Source organism: Hippocampus bargibanti, linkage group LG11, assembly GCF_051943395.1.
Source record: "Hippocampus bargibanti isolate YZ-2025 linkage group LG11, ASM5194339v1, whole genome shotgun sequence".
Lineage (NCBI taxonomy): Eukaryota > Metazoa > Chordata > Actinopteri > Syngnathiformes > Syngnathidae > Hippocampus > Hippocampus bargibanti.
The window spans coordinates 12,776,120-12,797,559 of NC_142744.1; the positions used below are offsets into that span (position 1 = coordinate 12,776,120).

Sequence of the window (21,440 nt, forward strand, 5' to 3'; positions counted from 1 at the left end):
TAATTATATTTTGTCCATGAATTCTTATTCAATAATTCCAAATTGTCCTTCAGCTGCATTTCATTGCTTTTCCTCGGATGTGCTGCTTCCAAACGTGTGTTTTCCTATTTAAGAATTTAACCATTTACATTTCAGCCATCATTTGGGACCAGGATAAGAAATCTGCCTGGACGTCTTCGATCAGTTCTGCAGGCCCTGGAGCGTAAAAATAAATGTCGATGAAATTGTTGCTCAAACCAATCAGAGTTCGAGTTGGCAACTAAAAGCCTACTGGTCGGCGCTGGAAACATCAGAATTTTTACAAACTAGGTTAGTCACATGAAAGGCTATTGACTAGCCAATCAGAGTATCACTAGCCACTAGTGAAGAGCATACTGACCAGAGCTAGCACACTGTATCCTAAGCGAGCTGCATAAGCAAAAGTATTGTTGTGTTTGATTTAATCGCAGTTTTTGTCAAGCCACTATGGCTGAAAGAGGATAAGAAATGGATTTGGTTGGATATTTACTGTTAGAAATTTTCAAGAAGGACTTTTCAAGAAAAAATGACATCATTAAGGTTGGACAGCTCTGAAGCTAGCAAAACATATCAAATCATATTGCAACTTTTCGAGGTTATCATGAATCCACACGCCCATCGTAAAATTTTGAACCGTTTAATGACAATATTACGTTTCTTCAAGCCACAAGTTATTTCCTGGCCAACGGCACCCTCTAGTGGACGTATCGTAATATCACACCACACTTGCAGCTGATTGATTCGACAGTACAACTGAAGGCCGAGAAGTGACATGCGCGGCCCGTCACTGATTTTACCAAATGTTAAAACCTCTGACATGGAATTAGCAATTCATGTCAATGTGTCACACTCCTTTTCTGACTCCTCATTTGACTTTACAGCATGTTCTGTTAAGGTTCTCGTGAGGAATAAACCAAAAGGAATTTACTGCTGTGAGATAGGAATTTCTCCAATATGAGATAAATAAAGGTTCATCATCAAATACATCTCAACTGTTCTCGAATATCAATTTCAATTAGGTTTTATCACTGTGACAGTACGACAGATCTACAAGGCATCACCTGTCAAACACACAAAAAAACACAATTATCTTCAATGCCATTCATACAGTGTCAATCAACTACCTGTATTTTTTAATGAAAAATGATTGCAACTCCACAGACAAGTGAATTAAACAAAACAAAAAACAAAAAAAAACACACAACGCCATGTCAAATACCCGGAGAAATTTGCGAGGATCTCAGCAACACTTAGATGTAACACACTTTACTGATCCTGAAGGCGGTGTCTCTTTCTCATTAATTTCCCATCTGTGTCCTTCATACAGGCACTCAGGAAATTGCGGCACTTGCAAGCATACTGCTCCGGATATTCCCGGAAATGGCTGACATGGACGCTAGTGACAAAATCATAACTGTCCACTGGAACTCCTTTCAACTTGAGGGTGTCTGCAAAAAGCCTGACATCTCTCGGCCTGATCACCTGATCGGCTCGAGAGTAGAGGAAGAAATGAGGCCAGGCGGGCGGCCTCTCTTGCACCGCATCGTAGTGGTTCTTGTGCACATATTTGGTCAAGGGGTACAACACGATTCGCAGCAGGAAAACAGTCACCGCAAAGAGTGCCAACAGGATGTACTTCAAAACAGGACTTATTTTCGGCCCCAAAGTAGTGTCCAGGGCCCGCACCGCTCCGAGGACATTCCCGCTGCCGGGAGCACTGTCCACGAGGGCCCCGATTACACACAGGGAACTAAACTGTTTGTCCTTGTGCAAAAGCTCGACAATATATCTGTACAGCATGAAGCCACCGTTACTGAATACGTGGAAGAAAATAGGACTCTGCTCCACCTCATAATCAAAGAGGATCTCCAGTAACTTGAGGGCTGTCCGTTTCAGTTCTTTGTATCCGAAGGACTCGGAGATGAATACGGTCTTGAGGGGTGCTGTGTAACGGATAGTGACACACCCCTATATCGGAAAAGAAGATAGGTAAGCTTTAAAACTAACAAATACATCTCAATTATATTTTCAACCTGTTCATTGTAGATGGAGCTGTACTTGCTGAGGTGTTTGTCTCTGCAGCCCGCCCATCCCAACAGTATCACAACAGGTTCTTTTGTTCCCTGCCAATGTGTCACTGGAAAAAAACAGGAAACTATTAACACAGCATGGTAGCGAATATAAAGCAAATTCTTCACGTGTATGGTAGACTGACATTTGCTCTTTTCCGAAGAAAGTTAGGAAGAAGGCTAGGTTATTGTGATGGCGTAAACAGTGTTGTTGTCAATGAAAGATGCTCACCGGTGGTCGCTTCATCCGGAAACACAATATTGTAGTCCATGTCATCATTTGCCATTATCGTTCGCAGCACTCCGAACTGGCTTTATGCGACTTAGAAGCCTTATTACATCCACGGCAGTATATGGTAATATATATCATAATATATACATGGGACAAGACTGTTCGGCGGCGTACCACTGTCCAAAGTGCTTTGTGTCCGCTCACATGCCGGAAGTGCAAAACAATTAAAACAACGCCGCCCCCTTGTGTACTGGAGGCGAATCGGGTTTGATGAAATGTCCGCTGTTTGATGTTTATAAGTCATAATAATAATCTTCTTTTCCTTTCGGCTTTTCCCATCAAATAAGTGTCCTCCATCTTTAGAGGCTTGATCCGCATGTTTGATAATAATAATAATAATAATAATAAAATAATAATAATACATTTAATTTCTAAACGCCTTTCAAATCTCTCAAGGACACTTTACAGTCATGGGATAAGGTACCTACTTTGAGTCGTTTTGTTTTAATACAATGTAACGGAATTTCTATATTTTCAAACAGATAGTTTCAGATTAGGAATTAAAAAGGTTCAATTTGTTATTTAGTTTTTTTTTGTTCTTTTGACTTCAAGACGGCGCCGCGAGAGTGGCTGCCTTTCCAGCAGCTCATGTATTTTGTTTTTCTACTTTCATTCCTTTCATCACTTTGCTGCTGTGAAATGTAAATTTCTCCACTGTGAGACTAATAAAGGCATATCCAATCCAATCCAATCCAATTATAACAATGATTGGATTGGATTTGGATTGGATATGCCTTTATTAGTCTCACAGTGGAGAAATTTACATTCTCAATGCTCAATGATGATGATGACATAACCTTTATGATGATGATATTGACATAACCTTTATTTATCCCACATAGGATAAATTTCTAATTCACAGCAGCAAAGTTATGATGGAATAGATTTACCGTTATTAGTCTCGTAATGGAGAAATTTACATTTCACAGCAGCAAATTCATGATACTAAGATGAAAGGAAAGAAAGAAGTCGAAAAAACAAAATACAGGAGCTGCTGGAAAGGCAGCCACTCCCGCGGTCTTGAAGTCAAAACGACAACAAAAAAAAATCGAAAGAACAAATAATATGACAAGACAAAGACACAAAGAGTCATTCATTCTTAAGCACTTTCAGGACCCTTTTTGTGACATGAAGCTATTCTAAATGAAAGAGGAGAATACAAGTGTGCTTTTCACCAGTGGATCATGGACATTATGGTGGAATGTGCATGTTTGCTACAAGTTAAATGTTGAAAGCAAACACAAAGCTGTAGTATCCATTGACGATAATAGGAAGAGAAAAGGAAAAAGAATAAGTAGAAAAACAAAATCCGGGAGCTGCTGTAAGGGAGCCATTCTCACGGGGCCATCTTTAAGTAAAAACAACAACAAAAAAATTACAAATAATATGAAAACACAAAATACACACAGACAATTATTCAATCTTAAGCACTTTACTGCACCCTCTTTGTCGTATGAAGCAATTATAGATAAAAATAACGCTGGCTTTTCAAAGCCCTCTGACAAGTCCGATTGTCTTTATTTGTCCATACCTTTCTGCTTTTTCCCCCAAATCATTTCCATCTTTTGCACATGGGCATTGGATGACTTGGAGAAGGTGCTCTTGACGATGTTGAGAGGTGCTGCCTTGCCACTCAGGTAGATCTTATTGAATGAAGTGGGAAGTTGCATCTGCTCCTCTCCGCTTACATCCACGTCGTCCTTCTTCACCAGAGTGCATGAGTAGGCAAATATGTATCCTGTCATGAATGCATCAAAGCCAGCACGGTGCGTGCCCGGATCTGCCTTGTTTTCACTTTTTTCGCTCATTTCTGTGTTGGTAGATTCCACGTTGTCCTCACACAGTTCTTTCTCCTCGCTTTCTGTTTTCCCATTTTCCCCGTCAAGGAGTTGGTTGGTTTTCTTGCTGTCTATCAAATTGGCCTTTTGCAGATATTCTGAAGACAGGGCTTGATGACTTTCGTCTGGATTCAATTCCAAATGGGGAATTTTGTTTTGGGGGGCACCTTCCACATTGGAGGAATCTTCCTCTACCCCTCCTTGCTTTTTCTTCTTTTGACGCTTGCGCTTTTTCTTCTTGTCATTCTTAGATTTATCATCATGGAGAATGATGAGGTCAGTGTCATGGGACAAAGGACACTTGGTGCCGTTGGAACACCAGCCGAAAGCCTGCCAGGTAAGCCAATAGAGAAAGGTTTCGGAGGGGATAGCTGATGACACGTCAAAAATAAACAGCAAAAAAATCAAATCAAAATACAAGCACCCAAAAGTGGGCCCAAAATGGGGAAATGATGCCTGCAGAAAATGCCATTAATTTGTACAAACATCGAAAGTACGATCAGTTGAAATGGAAGCACTCACTTTGATAAGATAAACGTGATAAAAGTTTAGGTAAAACTAACCGAGAAGGACCTGCAGATGTCAGCCTGCTCTGAAATGGAGGTCCCAGCCGGACAGATTCGGTGGTCAACATATCTGGACATGGCGCCAGCATATTGACAGAACTCAAGGTAGACATGACAGCCAGGCCCACCGGAGGCCTCATTTCGACTATTATCCAACTTGCTAGAAGGAACAGAAAAACATGGGCAAATCAGTCAAATAAGGAGATTTTTTTTCATCATTGTCCTTACTTTCTCAAAGCAAGATGTTTAGCTTGAAGGTACATTCAGAAAATTCCCACCATTTCTTGTAGGCATACTCCAGATATGAGGAACTGAAGCGAAGATCAAATTCTGTCACATATTTAGTGTCAAAGATGCCGGCAGGAAACATCTCCGACAGGTCAGCCGTGAAGGTGACTAAACGATCCGGTAGATGTGCATAGAAATTCTAGGGAAAAAAAACATGTGGTTGATTGTGTTAAAAAAAGTCGTTACAACTTGAAAAACGAATCATCAAAAAACAAGAATGATGAGGCCCTGAATGCTAACATCCTACCTGATAGAGAAAAGCGATATCAATGAGGCCATTGTGGAGCACCAATGGTTTTCTTGCACGTAGTAGCTCAGTAAATAAAGCCCGAATATTCACACCCTGGTAGTCTGAGCCGCCCTTCCAAAACAGAGAAAGGAAATATCAAAATCAGAGCCAAACATTTACTTGAACCTGACATGTAATTGTATATTAAGTCCCAATTGCAATTTCACAATTTCAAATGACACGCTTTATTCCATGGCACGCCGTTGAATGACAGAAATGCGAAGGATGAGCAGAGTTTATGGCACGAACATTCAATGGGCTCAAATGAGATTATCACATACCTTATTATTACCCCTGTGGTAAGGTATTCCTTTTGCATACTGCTTGTTGAAGTCAAACCCGTGTTGTACGAGGAATTGCACTGACTGAGGCTCAATGATGTATTCCTCTGAACATAGTAAAGTGAGGTTGTACACCTGGACCAGGTACGTGTCTGCAGTCTGGATTAAAAAGTAAACAGGGCAATTTTTAATGTTTCTACATCACCACTGAGCTGAACTGTTCAACCAACGCACGTCACAAATTCATTGGACAATATGTCGTTTTTTTTCACCTTGTCACTGAATTTCTTGTAGCATGCAATTCCCAATGAGAGGATGGAGCGAGAGCGAGCTGCGTGACAAATGGCATTATATCTGTCTTCTATAGACCTGGAAAAATATATTCAAGAGATGATATTAAAAGATGCCAACAAAAATAAGCGTCTCGTCTATTTGTGGTGAACGTGGGAAAGTCAGGAGATTTGTACTCACTGTGCAAGCAATGATGCTCTATTTCCCAGGCCACTCAGCTCCTACGACACAAAATTGCAAAAACTAGGTCATTTATTCATCTTTTGATCACGGTAACCAAGTAACTAAATGCATCCATCTCAATTTAAATGATGAACCGCTGTCGTAATCTTTTACATACCGTATCAACAGCAACGAAGGAAGATGTTTTAATCGCCATCACCATAGCCGGCCAAAGTTCTTTGAAATTGCTATTCTGGACATCAATTACAGGAACGACAAATGAGGATGTCATTTTGACTTTATTAACAGTAAACACAGATTTTACTGATGGAAAGCGATCAGGAATAATGCGGTGCGTCAATTGTACAACTGCATGTGGGAAAGGAGTAAACCATCAATGGATTTGATTCTAATATGCATTCATATTATATATTTAATGTAGTGTATTCATATTGCCATAAGAACTATACGCAAGTAAAATAACTACTTAATGAGTGCCGACTGAGAGTATAAATCGGCATGTAAACAGCCACAACGTGCTCCACCGGTCCTCAGTGTCATACGCTAAGAGAGTTGGCCATGCGCCTGTTATACCGGCAGCTGTGATTTCCAAATACCCTCTACTATCTCAAACGTAAATTGAATTTATTTTACATCACACTGTGACCCTCAGTATTATCCATTCCATGTTTTATCCTGGAGACCTCTTATTTTGATGTGCTCGTTATTTTGTTTGTTTTTTAATCTCAGGCGGTTGACGCAGACACCTAATCACAAACCCAACTCGCTAAACGGGTCGCCATTTTGGCTCAAATAAAACTCAGAAACATTTAGTCAAATACAAATGTTTAATATTTTAGGTTTAATACATTACGTGTGGCTTTTCGAGCAACCTCCGTATGTGAGTGATATCAAATTTTACAATTAATTATTGTTTTTAACCATGAAAACGTGCAGGTTGATATCCACAAAGTAATGATTACCTCCACGGAGCTTACCTGTCAGCATAAAATAAATAAATACACGAATCAACAAATACATATTAATAATATTGACACCCGTGTATTTTCCGTCCGCAATGGGTGGCTGCTCGGCTCCTAATTGTTCCAATTCAACCAGCATCGGGAAACAGCTATACAGGTTTCCAAAAGACCCTGTCAGAAAGATGAAATGGGTTATGAATTGCCGACGCGACTTTGAACCAACTCCACACTCTCGACTTTGTCAAGTGAGTATAGTATGCGTCAATATCTTGACGGAAAAACAAATAAAACAGATTGTGATACAGGCCGAGACATCGCCGGTAATAGTACTTGTGATTAAAATGATAAATGTTTGCATTAAGTTAATCCTGTCTACTTGATATCTCATTTAAAATAAATTATTTTCTTACAGACAGTGTATTGTAGGTATTCAAATACCTGCCATGTTTCGCGTATACTTCCGCCTTCGTCGTGTACAATACACTGTCTGTAAGAAAACAATCTATTTTAAATTAAAATATGATAAATGTGTAATCTGACGAAGGTCATATTTCCCATCTAGGTTTCCTGATGATGTGTGCCTGCAATTGTTTTTTTTATATTTGATCTTATTCATTCACAATTGGGGCGACTTTTGGAACGAATATAATCAATGTGATCTTTTTATACTCCTCTCAATAATGTAGGACCATTTTGAGCATAGTCAGTTTGAGGAGTTGGCAAAGTCACCGGCCGGCGGAAAGAAATTGAAGCCCAATGCCATTCCAACAATCTTCAGTGCTGGAGATCCTCCATACCCTGCAGTTACCACTCCATTCATTGTGCTGCCCTTGAAACATGAGCTAGGTAAATTCAATGCTACCCTATCGACAGCCACTTTTAAATATTTTGTGTTTGTTTTGACCATTTTTTCACTGTAATTGCTTATGTCTTTATGTTTCCTTGGAAAAATGCGATTGTCTCTTTGTTTTTGAACCACAAATGACATGGTGTGATTTTTAAGACACTGAGTATGGTTGTTTATGGAATAGTAATGTTCTGTCTGTAGTGGAAAAGGAGCCCATCGTTGGTGACCATGGCTATGCTAGACGCACTCCCTTGCTCGGCCTGGAAGAGGAGGATGGAGATAGGACAGCTGTGGGCCAACAGTCTTGCACTCAATGTCACCTACTCAAAAAACAGCTGGAGAAAGAAATGCAGCACACCCTAAGGCTGCAAAAGGAGGTGAGAAGCCGCCTCATGATGGCAGATAAGCAGGTCTTGATAAATGATGAGATAGTTTCCAAACCTTTCACTACCATCAGTGTGAGTCGTAGTAACCTGTACAAGTATGCACACCCTAATAACTGGCACATATGTACTGCCTTACATCCAACACAAGTTGACCATGAATCTGTTACTCAACTATGGAATTATTTTCTGATTGGATTGGATTATCAGAATCAGAATCAGAATACCTTTATTCGTCCCGCAATGGGGAAATTTGAAATTAGATTAGCTTTTATTAGTCCCACAGTGAAAAACATTACATTTGATAGCAGCAACGTGATGAAAGTAAGAGGGAAGGAAACGAAGAAGTAGACAAACAAAATACAGGAGCTGCTGCAAAGGCAGCCACTCTTGCGGCACCATCTTGGATTGGATTGGATTGGATTGGATTTGCCTTTATTAGTCTCACAGTGGAGAAATTTACATTTCACAGCAGCAAAGTGATGAAAGGAATGAAAGTAGAAAAACAAAATACATGAGCTGCTGGAAAGGCAGCCACTCACGGGGCGCCGTCTTGAAGTCAAAAGAACAAAAAAAAACTAAATAACAAATAATATGACAGCATAGAGACAATATGACAAAACAAAGACACAGAGAGACATTCATTCTTCAGGACTTGCTGTACCCTCTTTGTGATGACATGAAGCAGTTCTAGATGAAAGAGGAGAGGATCAAAGCGTCTTTTTTTTTTGTCTTGAAGACAAAAGAACAAAATAACAAATAATATGACATCACAAAGACAGTCATTGAATCCTAAGCACTTTCTGCACCCTCTTTGTTGTATGAAGCAGTTCTAGATGAAAGAGGATAGGATCAAAGCGTCCTTTTCACCAGTGGATCAGGGACGTCATGGTGAAATGTGCACATCTGCTACAAGCTAAATGTTGAAAGCAAACACAAAACTGTAGCATCCATTGACGAAAAGAAGTAAATCCGCTTCAATTCCAGGCCGCGATAGTTCCACATACGCATCAGCTTTTGTTGTTGTTTTGAATTTACACAAATGTCACATTCCGCATTTTTTTAACTAAGTTATTGCTTGTTGCTTTTTGTGTGTCAGTCAGAGGAGATGAAGAAACGTCTCTACAGGCTAGACCGTATTGAGAAGGGACTCCGGAACTTTTTGTATGACGACCAGATCCGCGCTCTGTCTCTCACCAAACGCTCTCGCCGAGCCGTCTGGTCTCCCGAGACTATCCTGAAGGCCAGAAAGATTCGAAGCGCAGTGGGTACCAAAGGCTACGAGTACCTGAGAGAGCTGGGTTACCCGTTGCCCTCCTACCGGACGTTATGTAACCGCCTAGAAACCAAAATCATGGTCACGACTGATATGAGCTGTGAGGAACTGGCAGAGCTGGGCCTGGGACTCATGGGGGCCTGCAATAGCCCGACGGAGGACATTGGCGACAACGACGAGGAAGATCTTCTTGGTGTCTTGTCTTGATCTGTGCACTTTCCACATTAGAGATCCAGCAAAGGCATTTTAAAAATATTTTATTTTATTTTGTTTTTGCACCATTGAACCAAGGGTGCCCTTTTCTGAGATGACAAGAGCATCCCAGGTTGATGGAAAAGAGAAAACTGTCTCCTTGAACTGAGTCAAAGTGACAAGAAAAGAAAATAGACAATTTATAGAACACACATTGGTGTGTTTTATAGATTTTTTGAACAAAACAAATTCACCCAGATGGGTGAACAAGTACATGTACCAATAAAAAGGCCAATGTGTGTTCAAAAAATGTGTTATTTTGTTGACAAAAATAATATGGCAAAGTTACTTTCTGCTATGTGGCTGATGATATGTGTTATTATGATTCAGCAAGTAAACTATCTTCCATGTGCATGCATAGGTCATGTGTAGCTACAGCTAAAGTCCAGTGCAAGAATTTGTTGTTTTTAGGTTTGACTTTAAAGAGGTGACTTTTAAACCGGTGTGAGGGTTCAGAAAGTGGCTTGGACCTTGCACTTGATAAATACAAAAGACTTTCACAATCAACGTGTTTTGTTGTGTGCGGACAGTATTTTACTCCTCCTCTTTGTTTGTATTGGGGCAAGAGTCCAGATCAGAAGCTTCAAAAACAGCAGAGGTGTAAGGATCTGTTTAGGTCAAAAGGACAGCAAGGAGACAACGGAGGTGAGCTGTTTTAGTCTGACTTGGAAGGGGGCGGGGGATATGTATATACAGTATTGCATTTTGTAAATGGCAGTCCTACTTCTTCAAAATCATGATGGTGTCCATCGCAGTCGATCAACCAAAAGTATCATTTCAGCTATTGTTATAGATGAGCGAAGTTAAATCATGTTAGAGCCACGTACGCATTCAGTCTTCCCTGCAAATGAGTAAGACAAACTAACATGACTGAATTCCCTTTCTCAGGAGGATCTGTCGCAACAGCCATAGAGGACAATGTCCTCTCACCTGTTGCTGTGGACATGTGCGGCTTTGCCAGGTTTGCTGCTGGCCTCCCAGGCCAGTCTCTTGGTTGAGAGGGAGGACGCAGGAACCAGGATCTGTAAAGTTGCCCCTCACTGGGATATCAAAGGACATGCGCCTATGCAAGCCTTACGAGGAAGTATTGTGGTGGTGGCACTGCTGAAAGCCAGCTGACAGTTTTGTCTCACTCAGGCCTCAAAGTAAGAAAAAACAGGAAGTCGCCCGCGGGCTGGTCTCGAGTTGATCGCGAGGGATTACACTATAGTGAAAGCAAATCACCTTTTACCTATAGTGGCGCACAGTGACGAGCCATACATTTCACACAGAGGCCTTCAGTAGTGCGATGTATGAATCAATCTAACCCTTAACTATTTTATAATGCAGCTACAGCTGCAACTGCGACTCATTTAACAAGTGGGTTGTGATTTACTACAAGTCCACTAGAGGGTACTGTTTGCCAGGAAATAATAATAATAATACATTTTATTTCAAAGGCCTTTCAAAGCTCTCAAGCACACTTTACAGTCACAGACAAGCACATATACAATAATAAATAAAATACAATTATAAATAGAATAAAATAACTACAATACAATAATAAATAGAAAGAAGAGATAGAGCTACACAGAAAATGCAATTTTAAATAGGTGGCTTTTGAGATGGGATTTGAAGGTGGGAAGAGAATCGATCTTACGAATGTTGGAAGTGAAATAAGGTCTTCTTGTGGCCAATTTAAAATCGATTAGTTAAAGCAACAGTGTGATCGATATTGATTTTTATGCGACAGGGCCCGCAAAACTGATTGCAAAGGCGTCCAGGTAAATTTCTGACCCTGGTAACAAATAATGACTGAAATGTGATTGGTTAAATGCATAAGTAGGATAACGCGTCTGTAAGTAGCGCAACAGGGGAAAAGCAATGAAAGGAAGCTGAAAGACAATTTGGATTTTTTTAATAAGGATTCATGGACAAAATATAATCAACATCAGTCTGTGATTCAGATATTTTTAGGCCAGCAGAGAAGGCCTTGCCAAGGCCTGACGGTCCACCGCTGGTGGCGTATGATCTGCACCACAAGAAGCGGTCAGCCGTCAGCAATTGCAGCTTGTTATCTGAATGTTGCGACATTATTTAAAAGGCATTTTATTATGATTATATGATATACGTACAATTGAGGTAGATTGAAGTTTTGGGTGAAATTTCCACCTCATCTTAACCCATTGACTGCCAAACGTGCAAAAATGTGTCCACTCCAGTGCCACAGTTTTTGTCCTATTCACTTGAATTCCAGGTCCCACAGAATATTGAGTTTTAGGACTATATAAACATTTAGTACAGAGTTAGAACCCTTACACTGTTTTTTTATCCCAAAAAAAAGAATGAATTCCTAAATTATATGGGTCTGGAGTTACATGAGCTTGAAATGAGGGAAGCTGTCCAAAATAAAATGCAATACATACATATCGGTTTATATAGCGCTTTAACAATAGCTGAATCTGGAACAAAGCACTAATGTGGAAAAAGCGTAAATGCTGCCCTCTTGTGGAAAGGAAAAAACATTTCCAGAGGCCATAGACAGCACTTTATCGGCATCCAAGCATGAAAAAACAAAACCCGAACAAATCCGTGAATGACACCCCAACTCCAAATTTCCAATTCCCAAATAAATGTGTGAATGGCATTGAATGAGTTAAATAACTCTCTGATTCTGTGTCCCTTCTTCAGAATCCAAGGCCTGCGTGACAAGCTGAACCGCAGCAACCTGACAGAGGTTTCCTTTATGATCATTAATGAGCGAGACTCTCTGTCCAGAGCAATGTACTGGGAGTTGAAAAGAAAAGCACCCGCTGATGTACCGGTTTACCAGCAGACTCCCTTTCAAGATGACGTGTGGGAGGTGCTGGAGGGTGACAAAGATGACTTCCTCATCTATGACAGGTAACTTAGCCTCCTCTTAAGAAGTAAGACACTCTTAATTTCCCTGAACACATACTTTGTTTATATTTGCAAACTAAATGTCAAAGGTCGTTCTGTCTTTTCATGTCCTGTTCAGGTGCGGTCTACTCACATTTCATATAGTGCTTCCATACAGCTTCCTTCACTACCCTTATGTTGAAGCTGCCATAAGAGCCACCCATTATAAAAATATCTGCAATTGCACGGTGAGTAATCGCACAAACACAAATTTGATGCACTAACACACCGTATTTATTCAAATATTAATACAAATACTTACTTTTTCTTCCTGCGATGACAGGGGTGTCAAACTAATTTTTTTGCCATGGGCCACATTGTGGTTACGGTTTCCTCTCGGGGAGCGTTATAATAATAATAATAATAATTAATAATAATAATACCTTTAATTTTTAAGTGCCTTTCAAAACTCTCAAGGTCACTTTACAGTCACATAAGTTTTTCTGTGGGTGAGCAGCGGCAGCCTCATGCGCCAGCATTCACTCAACCCTGAAGTAACTCAAATAGATAGAAAACTATCTGGGGTTATGAATTTGGGGAAGCCATTAGAATGGTTCATCTCCTCCACATATTACATACAGAAAGCACAACAAATTAATGAATAACTAGATTTCAAATCTGAAGAATGACTGTTATTGTGGTTTACATACGACAATTTGAAATTTTGGTTCGGACTTTAGCAAGCATAATAGAATTTCACAAGTTTGATTTGCTTTCGTGGACCATATTAAATGATGTGTTGGGCCAGATTTGGCCCCCGGGCCTTGACTTTGACACTAGTGCGGTACAAAAATTGTCTTATCACCCTACGATGAGCCGACTGCAACATTTTGTTGACCTTTGAAAACTGCTGTGATCAACACGATTCCAATATGAACAAAGCCCCAATGGAAACAATGAGAAGAGCCATAAAGTAGTGACATGTTGAGACTGCATAGATTAAGTCATTCACTGCCAGACAATGTGCAAATATGTTTCTATTGCAGTCCCAGGGTTTTTGTCATTTTCACTCAAATTGCAGGACCCACAGATTGCTTAGAATTAGGACTACATAACATTCAATGCAGCATAAGAAACCTTAGACTTTCATCAGAAAAAAAAGGTTAATTCCTAAATGTGGAGTTATCTGAGCTTAAAATAGGGGCGGCTGTACTAAAAGCAAACGCTGCCCCCTCGTGGGAGGGAAAAACCTTACCAAAGGTCTGACCGTAGTGTGATTCGCACTCCTCGCAGGAAAAAACAAAACCTAAACAAATTCGGGAATGGCACTCAACGGCATGCTTTTCAATTGCCAAATAAATGTGTTTATCAAATAAGTCAAGTAAAAGCTGACCAGTAGTTAAATGGTTAGCACGTCAGTCTCGCAGTGCAGAGGTGTAAGGTTAAATTCCAACCCAGAGTCTTTCCTGTGTGGAGTTTGCATGCTCTCCCCGTGCCTGCGTGGATTTTCTCTGGGTACTCCAGTTTAAATGTAATGAGATCTAATGTGAAATCCCACTCCACCGTATTTGGCGGGGTTTCTCATATGTTTTTTTTTTTTTGTTATCTCTCCCAGGCTAATTTTACAATAGTGAACGATGTCACTAAGAATGACACACTGCCATCTAACGTCAACCACACCACAACCTCACCCAAATATCAAGCGCACACAGAGCATGCTGAAATGACAGTAACAACTCCTAAAACAATACACACAGACGACCATCATCATCATCATCATCATCATCATCATCATCTTTACGGCCACCGGAATCACTCACATCATCAACAGGATGAAAATACAACCGGAAGCCTCAGTCATCTTCATCAGCATCACGGTCACTCCCAGCCTTCGAACCACAGCCGTCACACTGTCAATGATAATTTGTAAAACGGTTTAGTTCATATTTGTTTTGGTTGCGTTGATGTCAGGAAAATTGACACACTCGTCTCATGTGAAGTATTCAACGTATCGTGTTGTCTCTGTTCGCATCTTCTCGCAATGTTTGGAAACAATTGCTTCCATGGCTTTTTGTGTGCTCCTGTTTATGAAGTCTGCAGTCTGGACCCTGGCTACAGGAAGCTGAAGATAGATGTGTGAGGAGAGACGCTTTAGAATGATGGCTGCTGTTTCCCAGACAGAACCGGAAAATGTCGAGCATTGAGGCTGAGCACCACTCACTCAAGTCTGTTTATCGTTTCATTGTCATTTGCAACATCCATTAGGTTATTTACAAAGTCATGCCGATACTGGATGTAAATTCACAACACACAAACACACCGATAAGTTTGTGTGCACGAATAGAACTTGAAAAACAACTTTGCTTTCTTGTCAAACAGTATCGCGATGGCAGTAGCGGTTCATGATACATCACAAATGTCGGTTTTCAACATCATGAAAGCCTTTACACTCTTTTTCGAAAAGATGACGTATACCGTGACTGGCGAATCACGCAGGGCTGGGGCGGGCTACTCTGGGCCCAAAGAGCCGCAGTCCTGCTTGTTTTATAAATGGACCCTTCCCACACATCAGATTCAAACGATTTGAATCTTTATTACGTTTTTACAGAGATGGACGGATGGATAGAACAGTCCGAATGATTACAAATTATTTATTTTGAATCAGCAATGAGTGACATTCAGATTCCGAGTCATTTTGTTTAACCAGGTGTGTTTTAAGTACACAAGTGAATCACCACTGACAGATGGTGTTATTATGAAAAAAAAACATACCCAGTATTGATGATCTTGAGTTTAGTCTGTAAAGTGCGGATGAAATCATATTTTTTTCACATATCAATAGAGAATCAAAGTTAGGAAGAAAAAAAACAACAACAGAAAGTAGCGAACGAACAATCAACCATGTCTCCATCTTAGATTGGAGCAGTTGAAGGCCAGCAAGCTCGACCGGTCACGAGTGATGGGTTAAAAATGACCGTTCCCTCTGGTTCATGGCTCTTCAGGGTGTTAGAAGTGGGATGGTAAAATCAGCAGGAACCAAAGCAGGGGTGGGCACTCCTGGTCCTGGAGGGCCACCCTCCTGCATGTTTTCCAAGTCTCCCTGTTACAATGAACCTGATTCAAATAATCAGATAATCACCAAGCTCTGCGGAAGCCTTACATTGAACCTGCTCATTTGAATCAGGTGTGTTGCAACAAAGAGACTTGGAAAACATGCAGAATGGTGGCCCTCCAGGACCAGGAGTGCCCACCGCTGAACCAAATTGTTGAACAGAATAAGTTATTTTAATCTTGTAGACAGCAGGGACACTGTGAGGTTGGTTGCGGAGGGACACACAGAGAGAGACGTGTTGGGAGAGCTTTTATAAAAGACGGACAGGATGTGAGGTATCGGATGTGACGTTTAGGATGTGACGGCGTGTAAAGGCGGGCAGGATATGGCGTGTCAGAAAGTCCATGAAAAACAAAATGATGCAAAAAAGATGTTTAGAGATGTTCGTATGGCGAATTGCCCCAACAACTCGGAGGCAATATGTCAGGATTTTTGTTGACAAACAGGAAATGCTTCAATGAGAAGTTAGAGCCACACTGTACGGATGCAGACGATTAATAATGCAACATGAGTTTGACGGCTGCCAAAGAGGAAAGAAACGCACGGCAATCGCCAACTGAATGGAGGGAGAGTCATCTTACTACACAATAAATAGTAAAAGCCTCAAAATGATGAAAAATCAATTTGATGGCGGCTCGGGATATAATCAGGTGTAAACTCTCTAGCTATGAAGTTGTATAGATACGCTATGTTATCCAAAGATGAAAAGGGCCTAAACTACCAGTAAGACTTTAGTTTGCTGACAAAGTTTCTTGGATAAGAAGCGAAACGTCCGACACCTTCAAAGAAGTACAGATGACAGCTGAAGAAACCTTTTCATCGATGGACCACTCCTGTACGACTGAGAGCTTACACAGACCTATGTTCTCCTACTTTTCCTGAACTGCATCCTGAGGTTTTATTGTCATTAATTGTTATATATATAAAAAAAAAAAAAATCCTCGTCTCACCCACCATGGGTGGTGTCTGTCCCCATTTCAGCTCGGGTCCTCTACCAGAGACCAGGAAGCTTGAGGGTTCTGCGCAGTATCCGTGCTGTTCCCAGCACTGCGCTTTTCTGGACCGAGATATCCGATGTTGTTCCCGGGATCTGTTGCAACCACTCGTCGAGTTTGGGGGTCACTGCCCCGAGTGCTCCAACCACCACAGGCACGACTGTCACCTTTACCTTCCAGGCTCTCTCCAGCTCCTCTCTGAGCCCTTGGTATTTCTCGATTTTCTCATGTTCCTTCTTTCTGATGTTCCCATCACTCGGGACCGCTACATCCACGACAACGGCTTTCCTTTCCCCTTTATCTATGACCACGATATCTGGTTGGTTGGCCATTACCATCTTGTCAGTCTGTATCTGGAAGTCCCACAGGATTTTTGCTCGGTCATTCTCCACCACCTTGGGAGGTGTTTCCCATTTTGACCTTGGGGTTTCCAGTCCATACTCCGCACAGATGTTTCGGTAGACTATGCCAGCCACCTGGTTATGGCGCTCCATGTAGGCTTTCCCTGCCAGCATCTTACACCCTGCAGTTACGTTTTGGATTGTCTCAGGTGCACAACCTACACCTTGGGTCTTGTCTGGTGTGGTATATCCCTGCCTCTATGGCTCTGGTGTTCAGGGCCTGCTCTTGGGCAGCCAGGATGAGTGCCTCTGTGCTGTCCTTTAGGCCAGCCCTCTCTAGCCACTGATAGGACTTCTTGAGATCAGCCACTTCTGCTATGGTTCGGTGGTACATCCCGTGTAGGGGCTTTTCCTCCCATGATTGTCCCTCTTCCAGCACCTCATCCTCTGTTCCCCATTGACTGAGACATTCTCTGAGTACATCATCCGTTGGAGCCTTCTCTTGGATGTATTCATGGAGCTTGGATGTTTCATCCTGGACAGTGGCTCTCACACTCACTAGTCCCCGGCCTCCTTCCTTACGGCTTGTGTACAGTCTCAGGGTGCTGGACTTGGGATGGAACCCTCCGTGCATGGAGAGGAGTTTTCGGGTCTTAATATCCGTGGTCTGAATCTCTTCCTTTGGCCACCTTATTATTCCTGCAGGGTATCTGATCACTGGCAGGGCATAGCTGTTTATTGCCCGGGTCTTGTTCTTGCCATTGAGCTGGCTTCTGAGGACTTGCCTCACCCGCTGGAGGTATTTGGTCGTAGCCGCTTTCCTTGTTGCTAATTCGAGGTTGCCATTGGCCTGTGGTATACCGAGGTACTTGTAGCTGTTTTCAATGTCTGCTATTGTTCCTTCAGGGAGTGAGACCCCTTCAGTGTGAACTACCTTGCCCCTCTTAGTCACCATCCGACTACATTTCTCCAGCCCGAATGACATTCCGATATCACTGCTGTAGATCCTGGTTGTGTGGATCAGGGAGTCTATGTCCCTTTCGCTCTTAGCATACAGCTTGATATCATCCATGTAGAGGAGGTGACTGATCGTAGCTCCATTTCTGAGGCGGTATCCATAGCCTGTCTTGGCGATTATCTGGCTGAGGGGGTTCAGTCCTATGCAGAACAGCAGTGGGGAGAGTGCATCACCTTGGTATATGCCACATTTGATGGACACTTGCGTTAGTGGCTTGCCATTGGCTTCAAGTGTGGTTTTCCACATCCTCATCGAGTTTGCAACGAAGGCTCTCAGGGTCCTGTTGACCTTATACAACTCCAAGCATTCATTGATCCATGTGTGTGGCATCGAGTCATATGCTTTCTTGTAATCAATCCAGGCTGTGCACAGGTTGGTATGTCGGGACCTGCAGTCTTGAGCGACTGTTCTGTCAACCAGCAGCTGATGTTTGGCACCTCTAGTATCTCTACTAATGCCTTTCTGTGCTTTGCTCATGTATTGATCCATGTGTCCACTTATCTTAGCCGCAATGATGCCTGACATGAGCTTCCATGTTGTGGAGAGACAGGTTATTGGCCGATAGTTGGAAGGAACTGCACCCTTTGAGGAATCCTTCATGATCAGGATTGTTCGCCCTTCGGTTAGCCATCCTGGGTGAGTCCCATCCATCAGCAGCTGGTTCATTTGTGCTGCTAGGCGCTCGTGGAGAGCTGTGAGTTTCTTTAGCCAGTAGGTGTGGACCATATCCGGGCCTGGTGCCGTCCAGTTTTTCATACCTGAGACTCTTCCCTGTATATCTGCCGCTGTGATGGTAACTGGGTTCTGCTCAGGGAGGTTGCTGTGCTCCTCTTTCAGAGTCACCAGCCATTGTGCACTGTTGTTATGTGCGACCTCCTTCTCCCATATGCCTTTCCAGTATCTTTCAGTTTCCAGCCTTGGAGGGTCTGCTCTGCTGTTAGAACTCTGCCACTGAGCGTACACTTTCGCAGGTTGTGTTGCCAACAGCCTGTTTATTCTTCTGGCCTCATTCTCTTTCGTGTACCTCTTTAGGCGACTGGCCAAGGCCTGGAGCCTTTGTTTGGCAGTTTCGAGTGCTTCAGGTATGGTTATCTGCATGTACCTCTTGGGTATTGGCCTTTTATTCACACCTCTCTGGGTCTCCGTCAATTGACTCACATCTTTCCGAGCCGCCTTGATCTTGGCCTCCAACCGTCTTTTCCATGGTGGGTAATGAATCTCGTGGCTCTCATGGTTGCTCTTGTAGCCAAGCATGTCTAGGATCACTGATGCTGAGGTGTATATCAGCTCATTGGTTTCCGTGATCGTTCCGGTCGGGATCGTTGTCAGTGCTGCATTCACAGTTTCCATGAGACTTTCAGGTGGTACTTCACATAGCCGTTGTAATCGGTGCCTTCGTTGCCCAGTTTTCATTCTTGCCATGATCTTATCTCTCAGGTCATTTGCTGGCTCGCTCAGCATTTCATATATTGGAAAAGAAGATGACTAAATGTTTTAATCAGAGTTGCAATTAACCTTGTCTCATTGAGTTTTTTCATAAAGACTATAGTGGGCAATAAAAATATTTTAAAAATGTCATGAGCTAGGTGAAAAGCATTTTTACATTAGCACGAGACATCGGTTTAAAAATGTCATGTCCATAGTAACGTGGCTTGGTTTGGCATAGAAATAGGATAGTTTTGAGCGTATTTAGGTCTATTTAACGTATGGATGCTGTAAAAAAGAACAACAGTTGGGGGCCGCAATGTTTTGCTGACGGATGCTTCAACTACAAGCTGAAAAACAAAGGAATTTCGTTCTTGAAGTGAGTGAAAATGAAATTTCTATAAAAAGAAAAAAAAAAACCATTCGTTTTGCGATGTTTTAGCGACTAATTTTCATCCTGTTTTCGATCTTCGACCGTGTATAAGTACGTTCTAGCTGTTCTTCATTAGTATGAAATTGAATTGGCTCTGCCTCCTCAATCGATGAGAAGGTTTCTTCAGCCGTCATCTGTACAAAAGTGAAGGTTTCGGACGTTTCGCCTCCTATCCAAGAGGCTTCGTCAGCGAACTAAAGCCTGACTGGTCGTATCGGCCCTATTTATATATCCCTAATGTTCAGACATGGTGGCGCCGGACACAGCTATGATAGGTCCCTACTCTCAGGTTGGGGGGGGGCAGAGGACCCCTCCCTGTGGCCCCACTGATTGTTCCTACATTCCTGACTAACGATTGGCCTATTACCCCCACTGCCCCCGGTATCACCCCATCAGCATAACGACCCTCATCAGCATTGCGAAAGTTGCCTAACCTGTTTTGCCTAAGCAGGCTATTGTATGAACGATCCAAATTGAACCTCACCCCACCAGACCGGTTTAATCAAGGATTTTGTTGTTTTATAAGAATCGCTTCTTTTACCCCCCTTTCAAACCATCTATGTTCTTTCGCTAAGATTTTAACCTCATTGTCGTCAAATGAGTGGTTGCTAGCTTTTAGGTGCAGATGTATATATAAATGGGGCCGATACGACCAGTCAGACTTTAGTTCGCTGACGAAGCCTCTTGGATAGGAGGCGAAACGTCCGAAACCTTCACTTTTGTACAGATGACGGCTGAAGAAACCTTCTCATCGATGGACCACTCCTGTACGACTGAGAGCTTACACAGACGTCTGCCTTCTCAAGCATGTAACTAATTCGACACTAAATTTGAACTGCAGGGGTGTGCGTTTCACTAAACATTGCTAACTTAGCAATATTGCTAATATATTGCTAAATTCATTGTTAACGCTAAAAACGTGTCTCACTAAACATCATTTAGCAATATTGTTAACGCTTAGCAATATTGCTAAATAGCAAAGTTTAGTGAAACGCGGCCCAGGTTATCCGACTCTGCTCATACAACATACTAATAATTACTTCTTGATCTTTTTGATCCGTTGTAGATTTCACACATATATACACTATACACAGTGTTACCTAATCCTCTACAATTTCTGATTTAGTCCAATTCCGATCACCAATTAAGTATGATCATTCTTTATGAATGTTATTTTTTTCACGTTTGAAGATTGGTTACAATCACACTCAAAAGATAATTATACTATGTATTTGAATTTTCAATCTTAAAGAGCTGTCATTTCTATTATTCGTAACATTTTTAGACTCTGAATAAATATACATCAATAGTGGTGTATTTAATTGCAATTGTATGTTTTGGATTACAAAAAAATTATAATCCAAAGCATATCTGATCTTGAATGTTGAGGTTTTTGGATTTGTCCGACTTCACATAGCGCCG

The 21,440-nt window shown here is 41.8% G+C and overlaps 4 protein-coding genes across 6 annotated transcripts; 2 read left to right on the forward strand and 2 right to left on the reverse strand.

The window, feature by feature from the left end:
• Positions 1-659: 659 nt before the first annotated feature.
• On the reverse strand, positions 660-2,513 carry tmem53 (transmembrane protein 53). 2 transcript variants are annotated; one of them, XM_089008439.1, is made up of 3 exons: positions 2,320-2,513; positions 2,052-2,155; positions 660-1,986 (listed from the first exon to the last, which is right to left on the reverse strand). In XM_089008439.1, the coding sequence occupies exons 1-3, from the start codon at positions 2,372-2,374 to the stop codon at positions 1,285-1,287; spliced, it is 861 nt and encodes a 286-aa protein (XP_088864565.1). In that variant the 5' UTR covers positions 2,375-2,513; the 3' UTR covers positions 660-1,284. The 2 variants fall into 2 exon arrangements, with proteins under 2 accessions (XP_088864565.1, XP_088864566.1); XM_089008440.1 differs by having other exon boundaries at positions 2,077-2,155; positions 2,320-2,497.
• Positions 2,514-3,233: 720 nt separating this feature from the next.
• On the reverse strand, positions 3,234-7,218 carry toe1 (target of EGR1, exonuclease). Of its 2 annotated transcripts, XM_089008594.1 has the most exons (9): positions 7,093-7,218; positions 6,273-6,347; positions 6,113-6,153; positions 5,914-6,010; positions 5,642-5,800; positions 5,319-5,432; positions 5,062-5,210; positions 4,781-4,943; positions 3,234-4,547 (listed from the first exon to the last, which is right to left on the reverse strand). In XM_089008594.1, the coding sequence occupies exons 2-9, from the start codon at positions 6,315-6,317 to the stop codon at positions 3,897-3,899; spliced, it is 1,419 nt and encodes a 472-aa protein (XP_088864720.1). In that variant the 5' UTR covers positions 6,318-6,347; positions 7,093-7,218; the 3' UTR covers positions 3,234-3,896. The 2 variants fall into 2 exon arrangements, with proteins under 2 accessions (XP_088864720.1, XP_088864719.1); XM_089008593.1 differs by lacking the exon at positions 7,093-7,218 and having other exon boundaries at positions 6,273-6,637.
• LOC148891657 (uncharacterized) lies at positions 7,173-10,296 on the forward strand. The gene is made up of 4 exons (XM_089008595.1): positions 7,173-7,322; positions 7,764-7,923; positions 8,126-8,301; positions 9,407-10,296. The coding sequence occupies exons 1-4, from the start codon at positions 7,173-7,175 to the stop codon at positions 9,788-9,790; spliced, it is 870 nt and encodes a 289-aa protein (XP_088864721.1). The 3' UTR covers positions 9,791-10,296.
• Positions 10,297-10,345: 49 nt separating this feature from the next.
• On the forward strand, positions 10,346-15,371 carry selenop2 (selenoprotein P2). Its single transcript, XM_089008596.1, has 5 exons — positions 10,346-10,480; positions 10,724-10,980; positions 12,506-12,718; positions 12,834-12,942; positions 14,310-15,371. Exons 2-5 carry the CDS (start codon positions 10,754-10,756, stop codon positions 14,622-14,624), a joined length of 864 nt encoding a protein of 287 aa, XP_088864722.1. The 5' UTR covers positions 10,346-10,480; positions 10,724-10,753; the 3' UTR covers positions 14,625-15,371.
• The last annotated feature ends 6,069 nt before the right edge of the window (positions 15,372-21,440 follow it).